The sequence below is a fragment of the Neoarius graeffei genome, chromosome 3 (assembly GCF_027579695.1).
Source record: "Neoarius graeffei isolate fNeoGra1 chromosome 3, fNeoGra1.pri, whole genome shotgun sequence".
NCBI lineage: Eukaryota > Metazoa > Chordata > Actinopteri > Siluriformes > Ariidae > Neoarius > Neoarius graeffei.
Window position 1 is genome coordinate 70828544 of NC_083571.1, and position 15331 is coordinate 70843874.

A 15331-nucleotide genomic window follows, 5' to 3' on the forward strand; every position below is an offset into this window, starting at 1 on the left:
TGTTTTGTGACCTGATGGTAAAAAAAGAAATGGTTTTAGGTGAATTTTTAAAAATAAGTTCATGTCCCCATTTCAGTACCCATAAGCGTGGAATCACTCATATAAATACGTTTTTATTACATCTCAGAAAATTAAAGTTATCTTTTAACATATCATTAATTAAAGATTACATGTTTTGTGACCTGATGGTAAAAAAAGAAATGGTTTTAGGTGAATAAGTTCATGTCCCCATTTCAGTACCCATAAGCGTGGAATCACTCATATACTGCTGTGGACCTCAATAAACCGAATGGTAATTAGTCTTTTGATTTTTCCGTGAGGTTTGCCTTATGCAAAGAAAGACAGCATAGACGTTTTTTCCTCCCTATAAGTGGGGGGGACCAAACGAGGTGAATTTAAATCTGGGTGGGATGAATCCCACCCGTCCCACCCTCTATCTGCGCCCGTGATTAGGATGCCAATGACAATACTTACCTCAACATGCTTGCGCAGATTAGACGTCGAATTTTTGTATGCCGCAATGGTTGTCTTCTTGGGCACACAATCTGCATTGCATAATGAAACTGTCACCCCTTTTCTCTACAAAGCTGAAGTGATCACGTATGTAGGGCCAGGGGTGCACTTCATTACTGGAAGAAATTGCGTTTTCTGCAGGGTCGTCCACCACAGGTTCCTCGGTCTCCTCCATGTCCGCAGGGGCGCTTTATCAACACCCGTGGCCCAGGGGCTAGGCCCCTCATAGGCTGCCTGTCAACCCTACCCTTACCGTTGGCCAGGAAAACACTTATTTTATTTGCAATACGTGTCAAGCATTTACAGTGTAAGCGCGTAATTAGCCTAGAAGCCTACGATAGGTTACGTTTGGCTCAGCGTAGCTGCGCAAGGCCCACGCTCACATCGCTCAACACATCCGACCACAGTGGGAGAGAAGAACGCGCGCATTATCATTACAGAGCCGGTTCTGATTATTACCACGGACAGGACAGTGATACTGCATAACTTTCACGCAGGGGCATGGCCAGAGATAACCACACAAGCACGCGTGCACTAATGTAGACCTATGTGTTGTAAACATAAAACACACACACCTACAGACAAGTCCTTTTAAAAAATAAAATACATAAAAATAGCTCGGCGGCATGAAAACAAACATTCACTGCAAGACAAGGTGCCCTAGAATCGCCATCAGTTTTTAATATCTATATGGACTTTGTTGTCAGGATTGCACAGCATGAGATATCAAAACTGTACCCAGATACAGGCTTCAAGTTCAGATATTGCATTCCAAATGAGGTATCCACAAGAGAAATGCGTACGAAAGCACGAGCATCAGGAGAGGGTTGCATAACAGAGATTCTATACGCAGATGATCAGGCCATACTCGCTGGATCTATCGAGGAGCTTCAGAATATTCTTCAGTTGTATGATAAGACCTACACCCGCTTTGGTTTACAAATATCATATGTCAAAACAGAAACAATGGCTTTTAACGTCAATGAGGATATCAAATGTAAACCAAGTATCATTTCCCTTGGCGGCACTAATATTAAAAATGTCCGCACCTTTAAATATCTTGGTTATAATGTCAGCAACTGTGATGAATCCTCACACTTCCTGCATGCTAGGATAAGTGCTGCATTCATGAAATGGAATGAACTGAAACACGTTCTAACCGACCACCGAATACTACTAAAAACCCGTATAAAAGTTCCTAGTGGCATGCGTTCGATCTCGCCTCCTGTACAGCACACAGGCATGGCAACTATCATCCAGTGAAATTCACAGAATTGAGGTAGTGTGGCACGGCTTCCTAAGGAAAATGATTAAAGGTGGATATAAACGAAAGAATGCCCCTGACCAAAAGAACACTACAAATGAAGATATAGACTGGAGCTACAAGATGTCCAATGCTGACCTCCGGAAACTGACAGGAACCCAGGATATAAAACTATCCTGCTACGTACAACAACTAAAATATATTGCTCACGTTTGCCGGATGGGCAATAACCAAGTGCAAAAGCAGCTCCTGTTTGACAAAAATGGTTACAAATGGACGAAATGGGAAAATCTGCTGGGCATAGACACCCAACAGATAAGACGTATGATGATGGACAAATCAAACTTTGAGCAACTGCTGCAACTGCTACAGCAGAAGCACCCCTAGAGAGTTTAACTTTTGACAGGGGAACATGATGATGATGATGATGAAGGTACTTGGCTCGGCGGCCACATGAAACGTAAACACCATGGACAGCGGCCAAACTCATAACTCTACAGACCGAAATACACGAAACCAAGTCCTACTACGGTCTATTTTACCGATCCATGTTCAAGCATCATGCAAGTCTTCCTTCTCCTTGAATAAGACCGTGCATTCAACTGCCTTTTTGACATGACTGCATCGAAATACCACTTGCAACAATATTTCACGCACTCCATCAAGAAAAAAGTTAAACATGATGAACACGGGCATACTGTTTTGAGCATACGATTTTTTAAAAAGAAACTAGCTACATCAAAGTCCTTCAATAAACCCATCCTTTAGCGCAAATGAGCTTAACCTAGTTCAAAGCATGACACTAGCAGTAGCTGCATAAGGCAAAATCATGTGGGCCTTTCGTCAACAACAAGCCACGGCGGGCAAACATTAATAATCAAGTGTCCTTACCTTAAAACGCTGTCTTGACCACAGAACTTCTCAACCCAGACAGCAAGCAGGATCGGCCCGCTTCCGTAAAACATGCGGCGCCCTCGGCAGAGTGACGGGATCGGCTGAGACGCGGCAACCGGGAGCGGCCCGCTTCCGTAAAACCTGTGGGGTTGTCAGTTGTCGCTGCATCGGCTGGGTCATGGCAACCGGGAGAGGGCCGCTTCCATAAAACCTGCGGCTCTGTCGGCTGTCTCTGCATTGGCTCAGTCGTGGCAACCACAAGTGGGCCAGGTCATTTTTAAACTATAACAGAAAATACAGTAGCCTATACAGACCAAGATATATTTTTTTAACATGCAGGCTTAGGCTATTTGTTTTGGGGTGGGTAGAGATATTGATCTCGGAACCATCCTAGCAAATAGGCATGCCTACAATTTAAATTCTCAACAATATAGGGCGCTCAGCCCATCAGTATGAACAAAACTGTCACTGCGGTCAGCAAGCGCATACTGGTCTTACCCATTTTGTACAGGGAACGTAAATGCGAGGAGATGGCGTCAACATCAAAAGCACCCAGTTAAACATGGATAGAACTCGGCTGTCCCTTGAACGGTTGGCGGGCGGCAAAGCGCTATATGCAAATCGTCCTGTAGGTGGCTCATCTTTGCTGCCTACTGGCGGCGACCGAGTCACCCGGATTCAACCCATGCCACGCTCACTTGTTGGAAAAAACTCACTTGTAAAAATAAATAAATGAATTTATTTATTTATTTATTTATTTTTTTAATTAGTAGTAAAAAATATGTTTAAAAAAAAAAAAAATATATATATATATATATATATATATATATATATATATATATATATATATATTAGAAGTCATTACATATCAAACACACATTATTCTATAAAACTATAAATGTATGGCCGTTCAAGTCACTGCAGTGACGTCACGTGTGCGGAAGTTTAAATTAGAAGACTCCCCCCCTCCATGTGTTTTTGGATTGCTGGTCCCGCGCGGTGAAGTCAAGCCGGAGCAACTGACTGTTAATAACCTGAGGTAAGTCTTCTATAAAACAAAAAACCCTTAAGACGCGTAAACGATTAGGGTTCCCTTGACCTTGTTCAGTAATATTAAATGCTTTGAGGTATGCTGATTAAAATTGATTGTTGTCGGTCTGTCAGATGAAACTTTCGTCAGAGATTAAATGAGATCAGAGAATTCTCAATTCAATTCGCTAGATTAATAAGATGGACGACGATCATTTTTTAAAAAATAATGTCTGTGTAAAGTGCCGACAGTGCAAATGGGCATTTTGGGGGAAATGTATGAAAATGCTGTGGACTTTTAAGCGAGAACGAAGCTATAGACCCCTTTCACTGACCGGAAGTAAACAAACCCTGCGCCATATTGGAAGACCAACAAACGTGATTGGGGGAAAATAACGGCAACGCGCGGTATTTGAACCCACGAGGCACTTGGATTATCAAAAACCTACAATGGTAAACTTTTGTGCTGTGTTAGGGTGTTCTAATGTTGCGTTCATGTGCTATGGGAATTATGGTAAATACCAAACGCCGACATGGAAAGCACACATGAACGCCCCCTCTTGTGGTATTTTCCACTGGGCAACTCGTAGAAAATTTTGATACACGAGTTGCCGAGATGAGATGAACTTTAACCTTTTCAACATGGCAGCGAGCGGTACAAGACACTTGAATGGTAAGCATTGTACGCTACTAAAGTTTTTTTTTTTTTACTAGTACTAGTGGGTAGTTTTTGGTGTCTATGCAATGTTGCATCATTAACAAGTGTAATATAATACGTTAGAAATCCGTTTCCTTTAAAAATGTGTTATGGTTTGTTTTTACCTATCCAGAGCACACGCTATTGCTAACGATAGCATCTGGTCCACCATCTTTAAAATTTGTCAGCAACAACAAAAGCATGTGAACACAACACACTGGTAAATACCACTTCCCAACTGGAAAATATCATCTTCCCATAGCACATGAACGCAGCATATGTTCAGACCATTTTGTTACTGGTAAGTCACTAGGCTAGAGTTTTGTAGAACATTTTTTTAAATGTTTACTGAATAAAAACATCCTTAATTTTATCACATTTGTTATTTCCTTTCTTTCTTTTGTTTTAATTTTCGTCCCTCCATCCCTCTTTGGATTTTAAATATAGTTTTTCCCCATGTCCAAATAATTTATTTATATATATATATATATATATATATATAAAAAACACGGCGGCACGGTGGTGTAGTGGTTAGCGCTGTCGCCTCACAGCAAGAAGGTCCTGGGTTCGAGCCCCGTGGCCGACGAGGGCCTTTCTGTGTGGAGTTTGCATGTTCTCCCCGTGTCCGCGTGGGTTTCCTCCGGGTGCTCCGGTTTCCCCCACAGTCCAAAGACATGCAGGTTAGGTTAACTGGTGACTCTAAATTGACCGTAGGTGTGAATGTGAGTGTGATTGGTTGTCTGTGTCTATGTGTCAGCCCTGTAATGACCTGGCAACTTGTCCAGGGTGTACCCCACCTTTCGCCCGTAGTCAGCTGGGATAGGCTCCAGCTTGCCTGCGACCCTGTAGAAGGATAAAGCGGCTAGAGATAATGAGATGAGATATAAAACACATTATGAAATAAAAAATCCATAACAGCATAATACAGATTGCAATAGTGGTCAAGTGCTATAATTTTTTTTTAACATGATAGTGGAGAATTTCATTTAATCTGCACTGATTATTATATGAAATATAAATGAACAAATTCTGAACAGGTCTTTCATAGAATGGAATGACTGTTAATGTAGTAAAGAAAACACTGTTAACATGTTAATAAAAGAAAATTTGCTGCTACATTTCAGGTGTAGTTTGTTTTATGTATGTACTTGCATAGATGTGTACTTCTTCCAATATGGTGCCCTAACAAAATCTCACGGTGTGGTGACGTCACGCGAAAGCCCTCTATACAACTAGCTTCGTTCGACTTTCAGCTATACCTAATGATTAGCTGGGGCTTAGTTCATCTCTTTGCCATTGAGATGCAATTCACACTTGTGTTATTTACAACCACAGTATATATTTGACCAATGGAAGAAAATGAAGCGGATCACAATGTTAGTTCGGTTATTTGTGGTTGGAAGCGAGTAAGTTATTGCTTCAAGGTACCTAGCATGAGTGGGGTTACCACACAGATTCTTTGCACCTTACCCATCGTGTAGGCGCGAACGAAGCTAACCATTTAGCTCAAGGTAGCTACAACTAAATGGATTTTCACTGGCATGCCTATACAGTCCCTCGAGTTTTTTTGCAATCGCTCTCGCATAATTAGCAATAAGCCGCATATTTCCTACAATGTTGCGTAATTATCTCAAAATAACCAAATATGCAGCCCCTTCCATGCAACATGTGTTTCGAAAAGGAATGTTTGTGCGTTTTGGCATGCGAACGTAAGTTAACAATGACCTGAATTTGCACTTGCCTGCAGTATAGTGCATGAATGCCGCTGTAATATACGTTAGATTTTCATGGGGCTGTATATACATCATATGAACTAGCTGGCTAGCGTCTTGACTTCCAGGAGTGTAGAGAGCGACCTCTAATTCCATGCCATGACTAAAAAGTATCTGAAGTCACATCTGCGCGACCAGCCGTCAGAAAAATAAAATTTATTGGTAAGGGAACACATTAGCCCTATACACGATAAACGTGGGCCGTCACACAACACTTAAAATGACTGCCGTTCTCTTCCTTCGTCTGCCCCCCCCACTCAAGCTCTCACATACAGTACAGCTGATCAATGAATGAATGAATCTGCCTGTTCTGGATTGAGAGCTATTTTTGTACTGCAGTTACCAAAGATCTGATTTGGTGTAAAATAACTGGAATGAATATCAGACAATTGAAACAGTCCTACAGTGCTAAGATGTTGCCTCACTGTATTTTCAAGTAGTTGAATGGGCCTGCATCAGTTTCTAAAAAAAATGCATCTTTACACTTCAGTAATAATATTCTTTGTTAGTATTCTTACAGAAAATAAAAAGGAAATGGTGTGTTTGTGTTATTAAGCTTGTTTAGACTTTTTGATGCGGTTTAAAAGTAAAGAATTCTTCGCAACAACAAAAAAGAGAATGCCGCTGCAAAATCAGTCATTTTGATCACAAAAATCACCCAAAAAAAATGAAATCATGTAGTAACTGCCTATAATGTACTTCCTTTTATTGGTCTGTTTTAGCCATCCCCTCTTTCTTTTACAATATATTTAGTCCAGTCTAGTGTTTGCCATGAAACAAATTGCAATAGTAATCATTCAATAGTACACATTCCAAGTGGAACATACTTTTTTCAAGGTCATGGGTATCAGATTTTCCATACATTTTGTCATTGGGAGTACTAGAAGGGAATGGGTTAAAATTGATGTCAAATTGAAACTAGTTTGTGTAATTAGATGTTGGTCTTGCTCCTGTCTCAACTGTTCTTTTTATTCCTTAGGTAATTTCTTCAATATTTCAACTGATCTAAGGTAAGCATGGCTCATGAAATGCATTCTCTCAAATCCAATCTTAGACGCAAGGCAGTCAAATCAGTGTCCAGTTTGCTACAAGGTATTGAGGAGGGTAACTTTAGAGATCTGACTGATGACCACACTGTACATGATGTAGATCATGTTGTAAACTGTGAAAGTGATGACGTTATGTATGACTGTGACAGTGATGGAGACGACACTTTTGATCATACACCTGACCTTGGTGATAGTTTGGTGAATTGGGCTTTGGAGTTTAATGTAACCATGGTAGCACTCACTGCCTTATTATCCATCCTACATTTTCACCACCCTAATTTGCCCAGAGATGGAAGGACTCTCCTCAAAACTGTCACCAACTACAAAATCCTACCTGTAGCAGGAGGTGCCTTCTTTTACTTTGGTGTTTTAAATGCTATAACAAGCCTTCTTGAAAATGTATGGATGAAACTCCCTAGTAAACATTGCCTGCAGTTACAGTTGAACTTTGATGGACTCCCATTGTTTAAGAGCAATAACCAGCAACTCTGGCCCATTCTAGGCATATTGAAGGATGTAGGTAAATGTCCCTTAGTGATAGGCATTTTTGGAGGGGATTGCAAACCCAAATCACTCACAGAGTATTTGAATGACCTGGTGAGTGAGTTGATTAGTCTTCAGTCTGGGTTTTGGTTCAAAGGAAAGATGTTTTTTCTGCGGGTCTGTTCTGTCGTGTGTGATGCTCCAGCCCGGGCGTTTGTTAAAGGTATTAAGGGTCATACAGGCTATTCTGCATGTGATAAATGTGTACAAACTGGTGTGTATATAGGCAGTCGCATGACTTATCCACAGACTGACTCCACCGCAAGAACAGATGTTGGTTTCAGGCAAATGTTGGATGAGGAACATCATGTTGCACAGTCTCCTCTGACTAAACTTGATATTGACATGGTACTTGATTTTCCACATGACTACATGCACTTGGTTTGTCTTGGGGTGGTTCGCCGATTATTTGACCTGTGGTGCAGTGGGCCATTGCCAACTAGGCTGTCCAGTCAGATGGTTAAATTATTGTCTAGGAACCTAGTGCAGTTGAAGAATAGCATTCCATGTGAGTTCTCAAGGAAGCCAAGAGCTTTTGAGGAAAGGGGGAGGTGGAAGGCTACGGAGTTACGACAGTTCCTATTGTATACAGGCCCTGTTGTTCTCCATGATGTTCTGGCGGCTCCTGTATATCAAAACTTCATGCTGTTGTCGGTTGCTATTTTCATACTGGCCAATCCTGAGGTGGATGTAGGGATGTGTGACTGTGCGAAGAACCTCCTTGTGTCATTTGTTGAACATTTTGGCAGACTTTATGGCGAGGGCTTTCTGGTGTATAATTTGCATGGCCTAGTTCATTTAAGCGATGATGTTAAACGGCATGGATGTGTTGAGGTGATATCTGGGTTCCCTTTTGAAAATTTTCTTGGTGAGATTAAGCGCATGGTGAGGGGTCCAAATTTCCCAGTTGCCCAGGTTGTCCGTCGCTTGTCTGAGCGCACCAATAACAGAGTCCATAAAGGTCATGTGAAAGCTGGAGCTGTGTTAAAGAAAGAGTATGTCGGTGGACCCGTACCACAGGGTGTTGGAGCAGGAATACAGGAGTTTAAAGAATTGCACATGGACCAGTTTTGTGTTAAAATTACAGAGGGTGATAATTGTATTAAAATAGGCAATGACATTGGTTTGCTTCAAAATATCCTATTGCTTGAAGGTAATATGCATTTGGTGTACTATCAGTTCCATGCTGTTGAGACATTCTACACATACCCCTTCAGTTCATCTACCCTGGGTGTGTTTCTGCTTTCACAGTTGTCCAGGACTTTGAAGTGTGTTAAAGTAAATGATGGCCTTTGTAAATATGTCCTCCTTCCCTTCAAAAACAAACATGTGGGGATGCCTTTGTTGCATTTGCAGTAGGCTTTAAAGGGATCCCTGGCTAGTAAGACTTGTTGGCCTAAAATTTACCTTTGGGTCATTGCATGTGAAATCAGACACTTCGGGGCCCGACCGGCACAGATTTTAGTGAAACTTTTATGCATTTTTGTGACCAGCTAGAACCCCAGAACAGTATTTGCACAAATCGGGCACCAACATTAATATTGGTGCCAGATTTCTGCAAATACAGTTCAGGGGTTCTACCTTGTCACTAAAAAAGGCATACCAAGTTGCATTAAAATCCATGCTGGTTGGCCCCCAAAGTGTCCAATTTCACACGGAATGACACCTTTGTTAGATGCGTCAATGTGATTTTAAAGGTCCAGTAGGTAACTTTCTTGGTAGTCTTTCTAGAATTGAATCTGCCCATTTACTAATGCCATCTTTTTCATGAATACTTACTACCACTACCATTGGTAAGTATTCATTATGACTTGGAAATGTACACTTTACATACATGAATAGGTGGATCCTCTCTATGTAATACAGCATTTTGACACTGAATAAAAACTTGAAGGACAATACCGGCCAATTTCAACATGCAGTTGTATTGCTCGTGCTACCCCTGACTTGTCAGTAGCCGAAGATGCAACTTTTTTTTTTTTTTGCTCAGCCCTTAAATGTCAACAAGCCATGCCCCGTTTGAAATCCCCAGGATCTCGGAAAGGGCTGTACAAAAAATGGTGCATCATCAGGTACTGATAAGCCAAGGGTAACGTGCGTGAGCAATGCAACTGCATGTTGAAATTGGCTGGAACTCTCCTTTAACAGAAATGGATTCCTTTACCATGAAAACATGAATATACACCATTCATGGAACACCATTTTAAATAAATCAGTTCTATAACATGCAACATTGATTTCATGTCTTAACACATGTCTGTCTTCTGCTTATTTCTGGTCTGTCTTCTGCTTATTTCTGGCCTGTTTGTCTGTGTTGTTGTTGAGAATCTGGGTTATTTGACTTGACTAATTTTCTTTTAGAATGTATCACGTGGTGGAGTTCATGGACACTTGTGAGGTTGAGGTGGTGCCAGCCAACTGGCTCAGCGGGAACAAGTGTTTCTGGCCTCCAAGTAAATCCATAGTTGCATCTCACAAAGCTGCGAGAAATCGAGATCAACCCACTTCTCTTTGGAGCCTCTACAATATTCGTGTGCTTTATTCTCATGGTAAAGTATAGCTTTAAAGGTGGAGTAGATGTTTTTCTGGAACATTTTATCATACGTCACACACCATATCATACGTCACACACCATAAGTCACAAGCAGTGACTGCTGGAAATCCTCTTCACCCATATTGCAACCAGTAAATTGGAAAGGTGTCTCAAAAACTAATCATATTGAGCTAGTCAGTCAAAATGCTTGGATCCTGACACGTCCATCAGACTTGTATCTTGCTTCTCCCTTCCCCTCTGCACTCCTGTAGGCTATTTTGGAGGTGTGGTCTGAAGAAAGGGCAGGGTTGTATATTTTCAAAATTTAGCTCGCTGGAACAGTTCCCCCCCCCCCCCCCCCCAAAGATGTCCTACCCTACCTTAACATTGATTATTAATGTTTTCTTGCCCAAATTGCCAACCTAATCTGTCTACCTGAAACTGTATAGATCTGTATTGTCTTGTATTTATGTTAAACAGAATCATATGAACATGCCATGACCAAGCTTCCAGATGCCACTGAAATGTCAGATCTTCAGACTGAAGAGGAGGATGCAAATATTCCAGAATATTTGAGAAGAAAAAATAGGTAATGGGTCATCCAGAAATTCAGAACCGAGTGGTTAAGAATGTCAATGGGGTCATCCCTATAGTCCCCAGGTTTTCTATGTTCTCTGGTCAATTTTGAAAATCAGGTTAGGGATCGGTTTTGGTCTAGGCATAGTTAAATATTCTCCGGCGCTCACATAGAAATTAACTCTCATGGTGTGAAACTTTCAAGCTGCGGGATTGTGAACTAAAGGCGGGCCAGGGTGACATTGGTATGATAACTTGTGTAGCATTTTGTATGTTCGTGTAAAACTGTTTGGTTCTTTATTGTGATTGGCTGATTCGGCGTTCCAAGCTGTTGTAAATCGAGTACAGTGTGTGGGATGTCATAGAATTCTAAATCATTACCCATTGAAGAAGCATCTGGTGTAGCCTGGTAACCACTTCCCAGTTCTAGATAACAGTTGAACAGTTTTAGGTAAACAATGAGCCACTTGAATCTGTGTTTGAGCTGTATTTAGAACAGCTAAGGGGAGTTTTACCAGCACTTCCTGCTGTGCTACAACCCCCTTAGCCAGTCTATATCCAGCACAAACCCACAGCCTCTCATGGCTTATTGCTAATTGAATGTGGGTATGCTATTATGCAAACACCAGATAAAACCGGTTTCTAATTCTGCATGATCTTTCACATAAGAGGCTGCAAAAGAATCGACACTGATGAAGAAGCTCCTGCATGTAGTCCAGCAGCCCGCAAGAAGTCCTACACACAGCTTGTGAATGCTCCACAGATCACAGCCCCTGAAGGTAAAGCTTGTAACGTATAACTAAATCATTCATAATTCTTGACATGACGGCTGTGAATTTTGCACAATTAGTCAAGTATCTTTATAGATACTTGAAATGAGGAAATGCGTGCTCAGTATCCTACTTTTCTGCTGCCATGTTTTACTGTTCATTTTAGTCTCTTAGCATGACACTGTACAGCACTTTAACCAGTTTTCACTGTTTGTAAATGCACTTTGCAAGTTAAACTTAATAATGAATCTAATGCAAATGTCATAGCCATATTTGGAGAAAATTTGGCATCTTCCTCAGCAGTCACCACGCATTGGTCCCTTGAAGCTCCTACATGTTCTCCACCAGCCCGCAAGAAGCCCCGCACACAGCTTGTGAATGCTCCCCACATCAAAGCCCCTGAAGGTATGGCCTGTGACACATTACCGGTACCAAGTTATTCATAATTCTTGACATTATGGCTGTAATCAGTGCTCAGTATCCCATTTTTCTGCTGCCATGTTTTATTGCTCATTTTAGTGTCTTAGTATGACACTGTACTAGCCTGGCTAAAGCCATCCCCTTTCTGCTTCTTTCCATTCGCAGTATAGGGTCTGGATACACAGTGCTGGGAGGGGTTTGCTCATGTAGCCAGACTACCGGGCCAATAAGCGTATGGGGCAGGTTTGGGGGAGGGCGCTAATGGCGATGATGCCAAATGATGTCGGGCACATACGTCATGGGCAACTGTCAGCGATTGAGTGACAGCAAGTCCAATCGTTTCAAGCCAGAGTGGAGTTCATTCCTCCCACCTAACAATTGCTTCAGGGCACTGTGTATCCAGACCCTATACTGCGAATGGAAAGAAGCAGAAAGGGGATGGCTTTAGCCAGGCTAACACTGTACAGCACTTTGGCTAGTTTCCACTGTTTGTGAATGTGCTTTTTAAATTCAACTTACTAATGAATCTAATGCAAATGTCAATATAGCCCTATTACGAGAAAATTTCCCATCTTCCTCTATCACCACGCCTTGGTCCCCTGTGGTCCCCACACCACCTTGGAATCCGCCTCGGAGGCCCTCAGATTCCACTGCAGACCTTGTAAGATCTTTTCAAAGATGGTTAAAAGAAAATATGTTGGCTTTGAATCTGTGTGGAACACTAAATACAGATTTAATGAGGGTGTATACAATTCTGATGCCCATTTTCTTTTGTTTTTCCCAAGATCCCTCCACAAGAACAGCATTTGGATCACTCCATGACACCAGAACATGGCCGGGTTTCTGTAGAGGCTGTGCCTACATGTATGTATTTTACAAAGGTGGACAGTAAACAGCAATGGACTTATATTGTGTATAAATGTGTTCTACCAACGCTTTTATTTCTGTCTTATTTTGCAGCCCTTCTGAGGGAGATTCTTATCCAGTTGACTACTATCCGAGAGCAGCAAATGCTCATTTTGGTTCAACTCCAGTCACACTCCACCGGTCGTCCAGTTTCTGAAGCTCTGCCTGAAGCGTCACACTGTCGACTGCCACTTTCTTCCCAGGAAGACCTTCAGAATCTGGAGGTCCTCTTGAAGAACCCCGAAGAGAAAAGAAATTTGGTGAGCAAACGATAAAAAACAAACAAACATGAAATGCAGTTGGCAGGAAATGTTTTGGCAGCCGTGGCCTAATTGGTTAAGGAGTTGGTCTTTGGATCAGATGGTTGCAGGTTAGGATCCCACCCTGACCAATGGAAGGTGTATACCGACACCTTCATCCATGGTTGAAGTGCCCTTGAGCAAGGCACCTAACGTTGCTTCAGGGACTGTAACCAATATCCTGTAAAAGTGTAATATGATGTAGTAATTGGTGATATGCATACACTTCTTTCAGACAGTACATCTGGGAATTGTGGGGGGATTGACTGTGAAGGAGACCGTTTGGCGCATAATGAAGAGGACAGTAACCACATCTCTGGCGAAAGGACTGAACTGGAGTGGCGCGAATGGCAAGCCAGCATTCAAAAACTTGGCTTTGAAGCTTGTTGTTCTGGGTAAGTTTTAGCTTTGTCACTTAAACAAATTGGTTTGGATGTATGGGCTATAAAAATGTGAAGTTCTTTGCACTAAATCACTGTCACATAAGGGTGATCTGACCAGTTTTAATATATCCTCTGCATTAAGTGATGTACAGTTGCTGACACTGAGTGAAAGTTGCACTTCTGCATGAATGGTCATGTATTTCTGTCCCCCCCCCCCCCCCCCCCCCCCCCAGATGCTGTCAGAAGAAATGTGTTGACAAAAGATGCTTCAGACAAACAAATTGAACAGTTGATCACCCGCTGGCTCCAGCTAGCAGCGGACAGAGATGGAGGAAGGAGTCAAAGGGCTCAAAGGGGTCGTCAGGCTTCCTAAAGGCATCGTGTTTGTTACACATTTTTAGTGCGCGTGCGTGTGGTGGTTTGTGTGCGTGTGGTGGTTTGTGTGCGCGTGATTTTTAGTTTATTCACATGAATGGAAATGTTTTTTGAAGTTTCCATTTGATATCTTTTAGTTTGAAATTTTACCCTATTAACCTGTAGTATCTCCCAATGGCAAAATGCATGCGAAATCTGTTATGACCTCCCCTTTGGTTTTTTTTTTTTTTAAAAAACACCGAGTAACATGGTGGCAATCTGACCGCCAATCTGTGTGCCGGACTGGCCATCGGGAGTAGCGGGAGTTTTCCCGGTGGGCCGGTGGTTCAGTGTGGGCCAGCGGAGAAAAAAAAAAAAAACAGTTGCGCGCTGGCCTTTAATATGATAAGCAATGTTAACAGTTTCTTTAAGAAACTGTTAACATTGCTCATCATATTAAAGGCCAGCGCGCAACTGTAATAAGCAATGTTAACTGTAATAAGCAATGTTAACAGTTTCTTAAAGAAACTGTTAACATTGCTTATATTAAAGGCCAGCGCGCAACTGGGTTTTTTTTTTTTTTCTCTCCGCCGGCCCACACTGAACCACCGGCCCACCGGGAAAACTCCCGCTACTCCCGATGGCCAGCCCGGCACTGGACACTGAAAGGGCATACATTTGAGTTTTGTATTTGGAATTGTATGTATAATTGCATTAAGGAAATAAACTGACTGCTGTTGACCGTTTGTAATTTTTTTTTAAGGTATTGAACACGCTTAACTAAGAAAATGACTTAAGCTTGAACGTCTCTTACCATTTTCATATGCAGCACAAAGAATAATACTTAGGAGGCTATTTTTGTGATTACCTAGACACATGACTTGATATCTGAGGACTGACTCGTAAGCGCCGTGCACTGTTCTAAATTTGTATAAAATAGCTTTTGTTCATTATATACAAACTCTTATTAAGTCTAAGATCTGCTGGACACCCTATGTTGGTGTTTTAAACAACATATGAGTGTGAATTAAGCCGCTTATATGAGCGGTAATGATTAGATTTGATTTTTGCAGCATAGCTGCTAGATGGCCACTCGGCGTTCCGGAATTGGCCCGAGTGTAATTTCGCATACCTACAGTTACCAGCGCCAGAAGCGGGCCGATTTCTAAACATGCGGCTTTCCGCACTCGGTCCGCATTCGAGCCGAGTGCTCGGCACGGAATCGGACCTAGATTCACTCCCGAGTGTTGGCCGACTGTTTTTGCCGTAATCGAGCCGCTTCCGGGCCGCGGGCATTTTGCTGTTTGGGAAGTATTTCACTTAAATCCA

The 15331-nt window shown here is 41.9% G+C and overlaps 1 protein-coding gene across 1 annotated transcript; it reads left to right on the forward strand.

Annotated features, from left to right (window-relative positions):
* Positions 1 to 10123: 10123 nt before the first annotated feature.
* LOC132882599 (uncharacterized) lies at positions 10124 to 14227 on the forward strand. The gene is made up of 9 exons (XM_060915689.1): positions 10124 to 10310; positions 10775 to 10883; positions 11540 to 11649; positions 11908 to 12045; positions 12609 to 12721; positions 12846 to 12924; positions 13021 to 13226; positions 13501 to 13660; positions 13882 to 14227. Exons 1-9 carry the CDS (start codon positions 10124 to 10126, stop codon positions 14019 to 14021), a joined length of 1242 nt encoding a protein of 413 aa, XP_060771672.1. The 3' UTR covers positions 14022 to 14227.
* The last annotated feature ends 1104 nt before the right edge of the window (positions 14228 to 15331 follow it).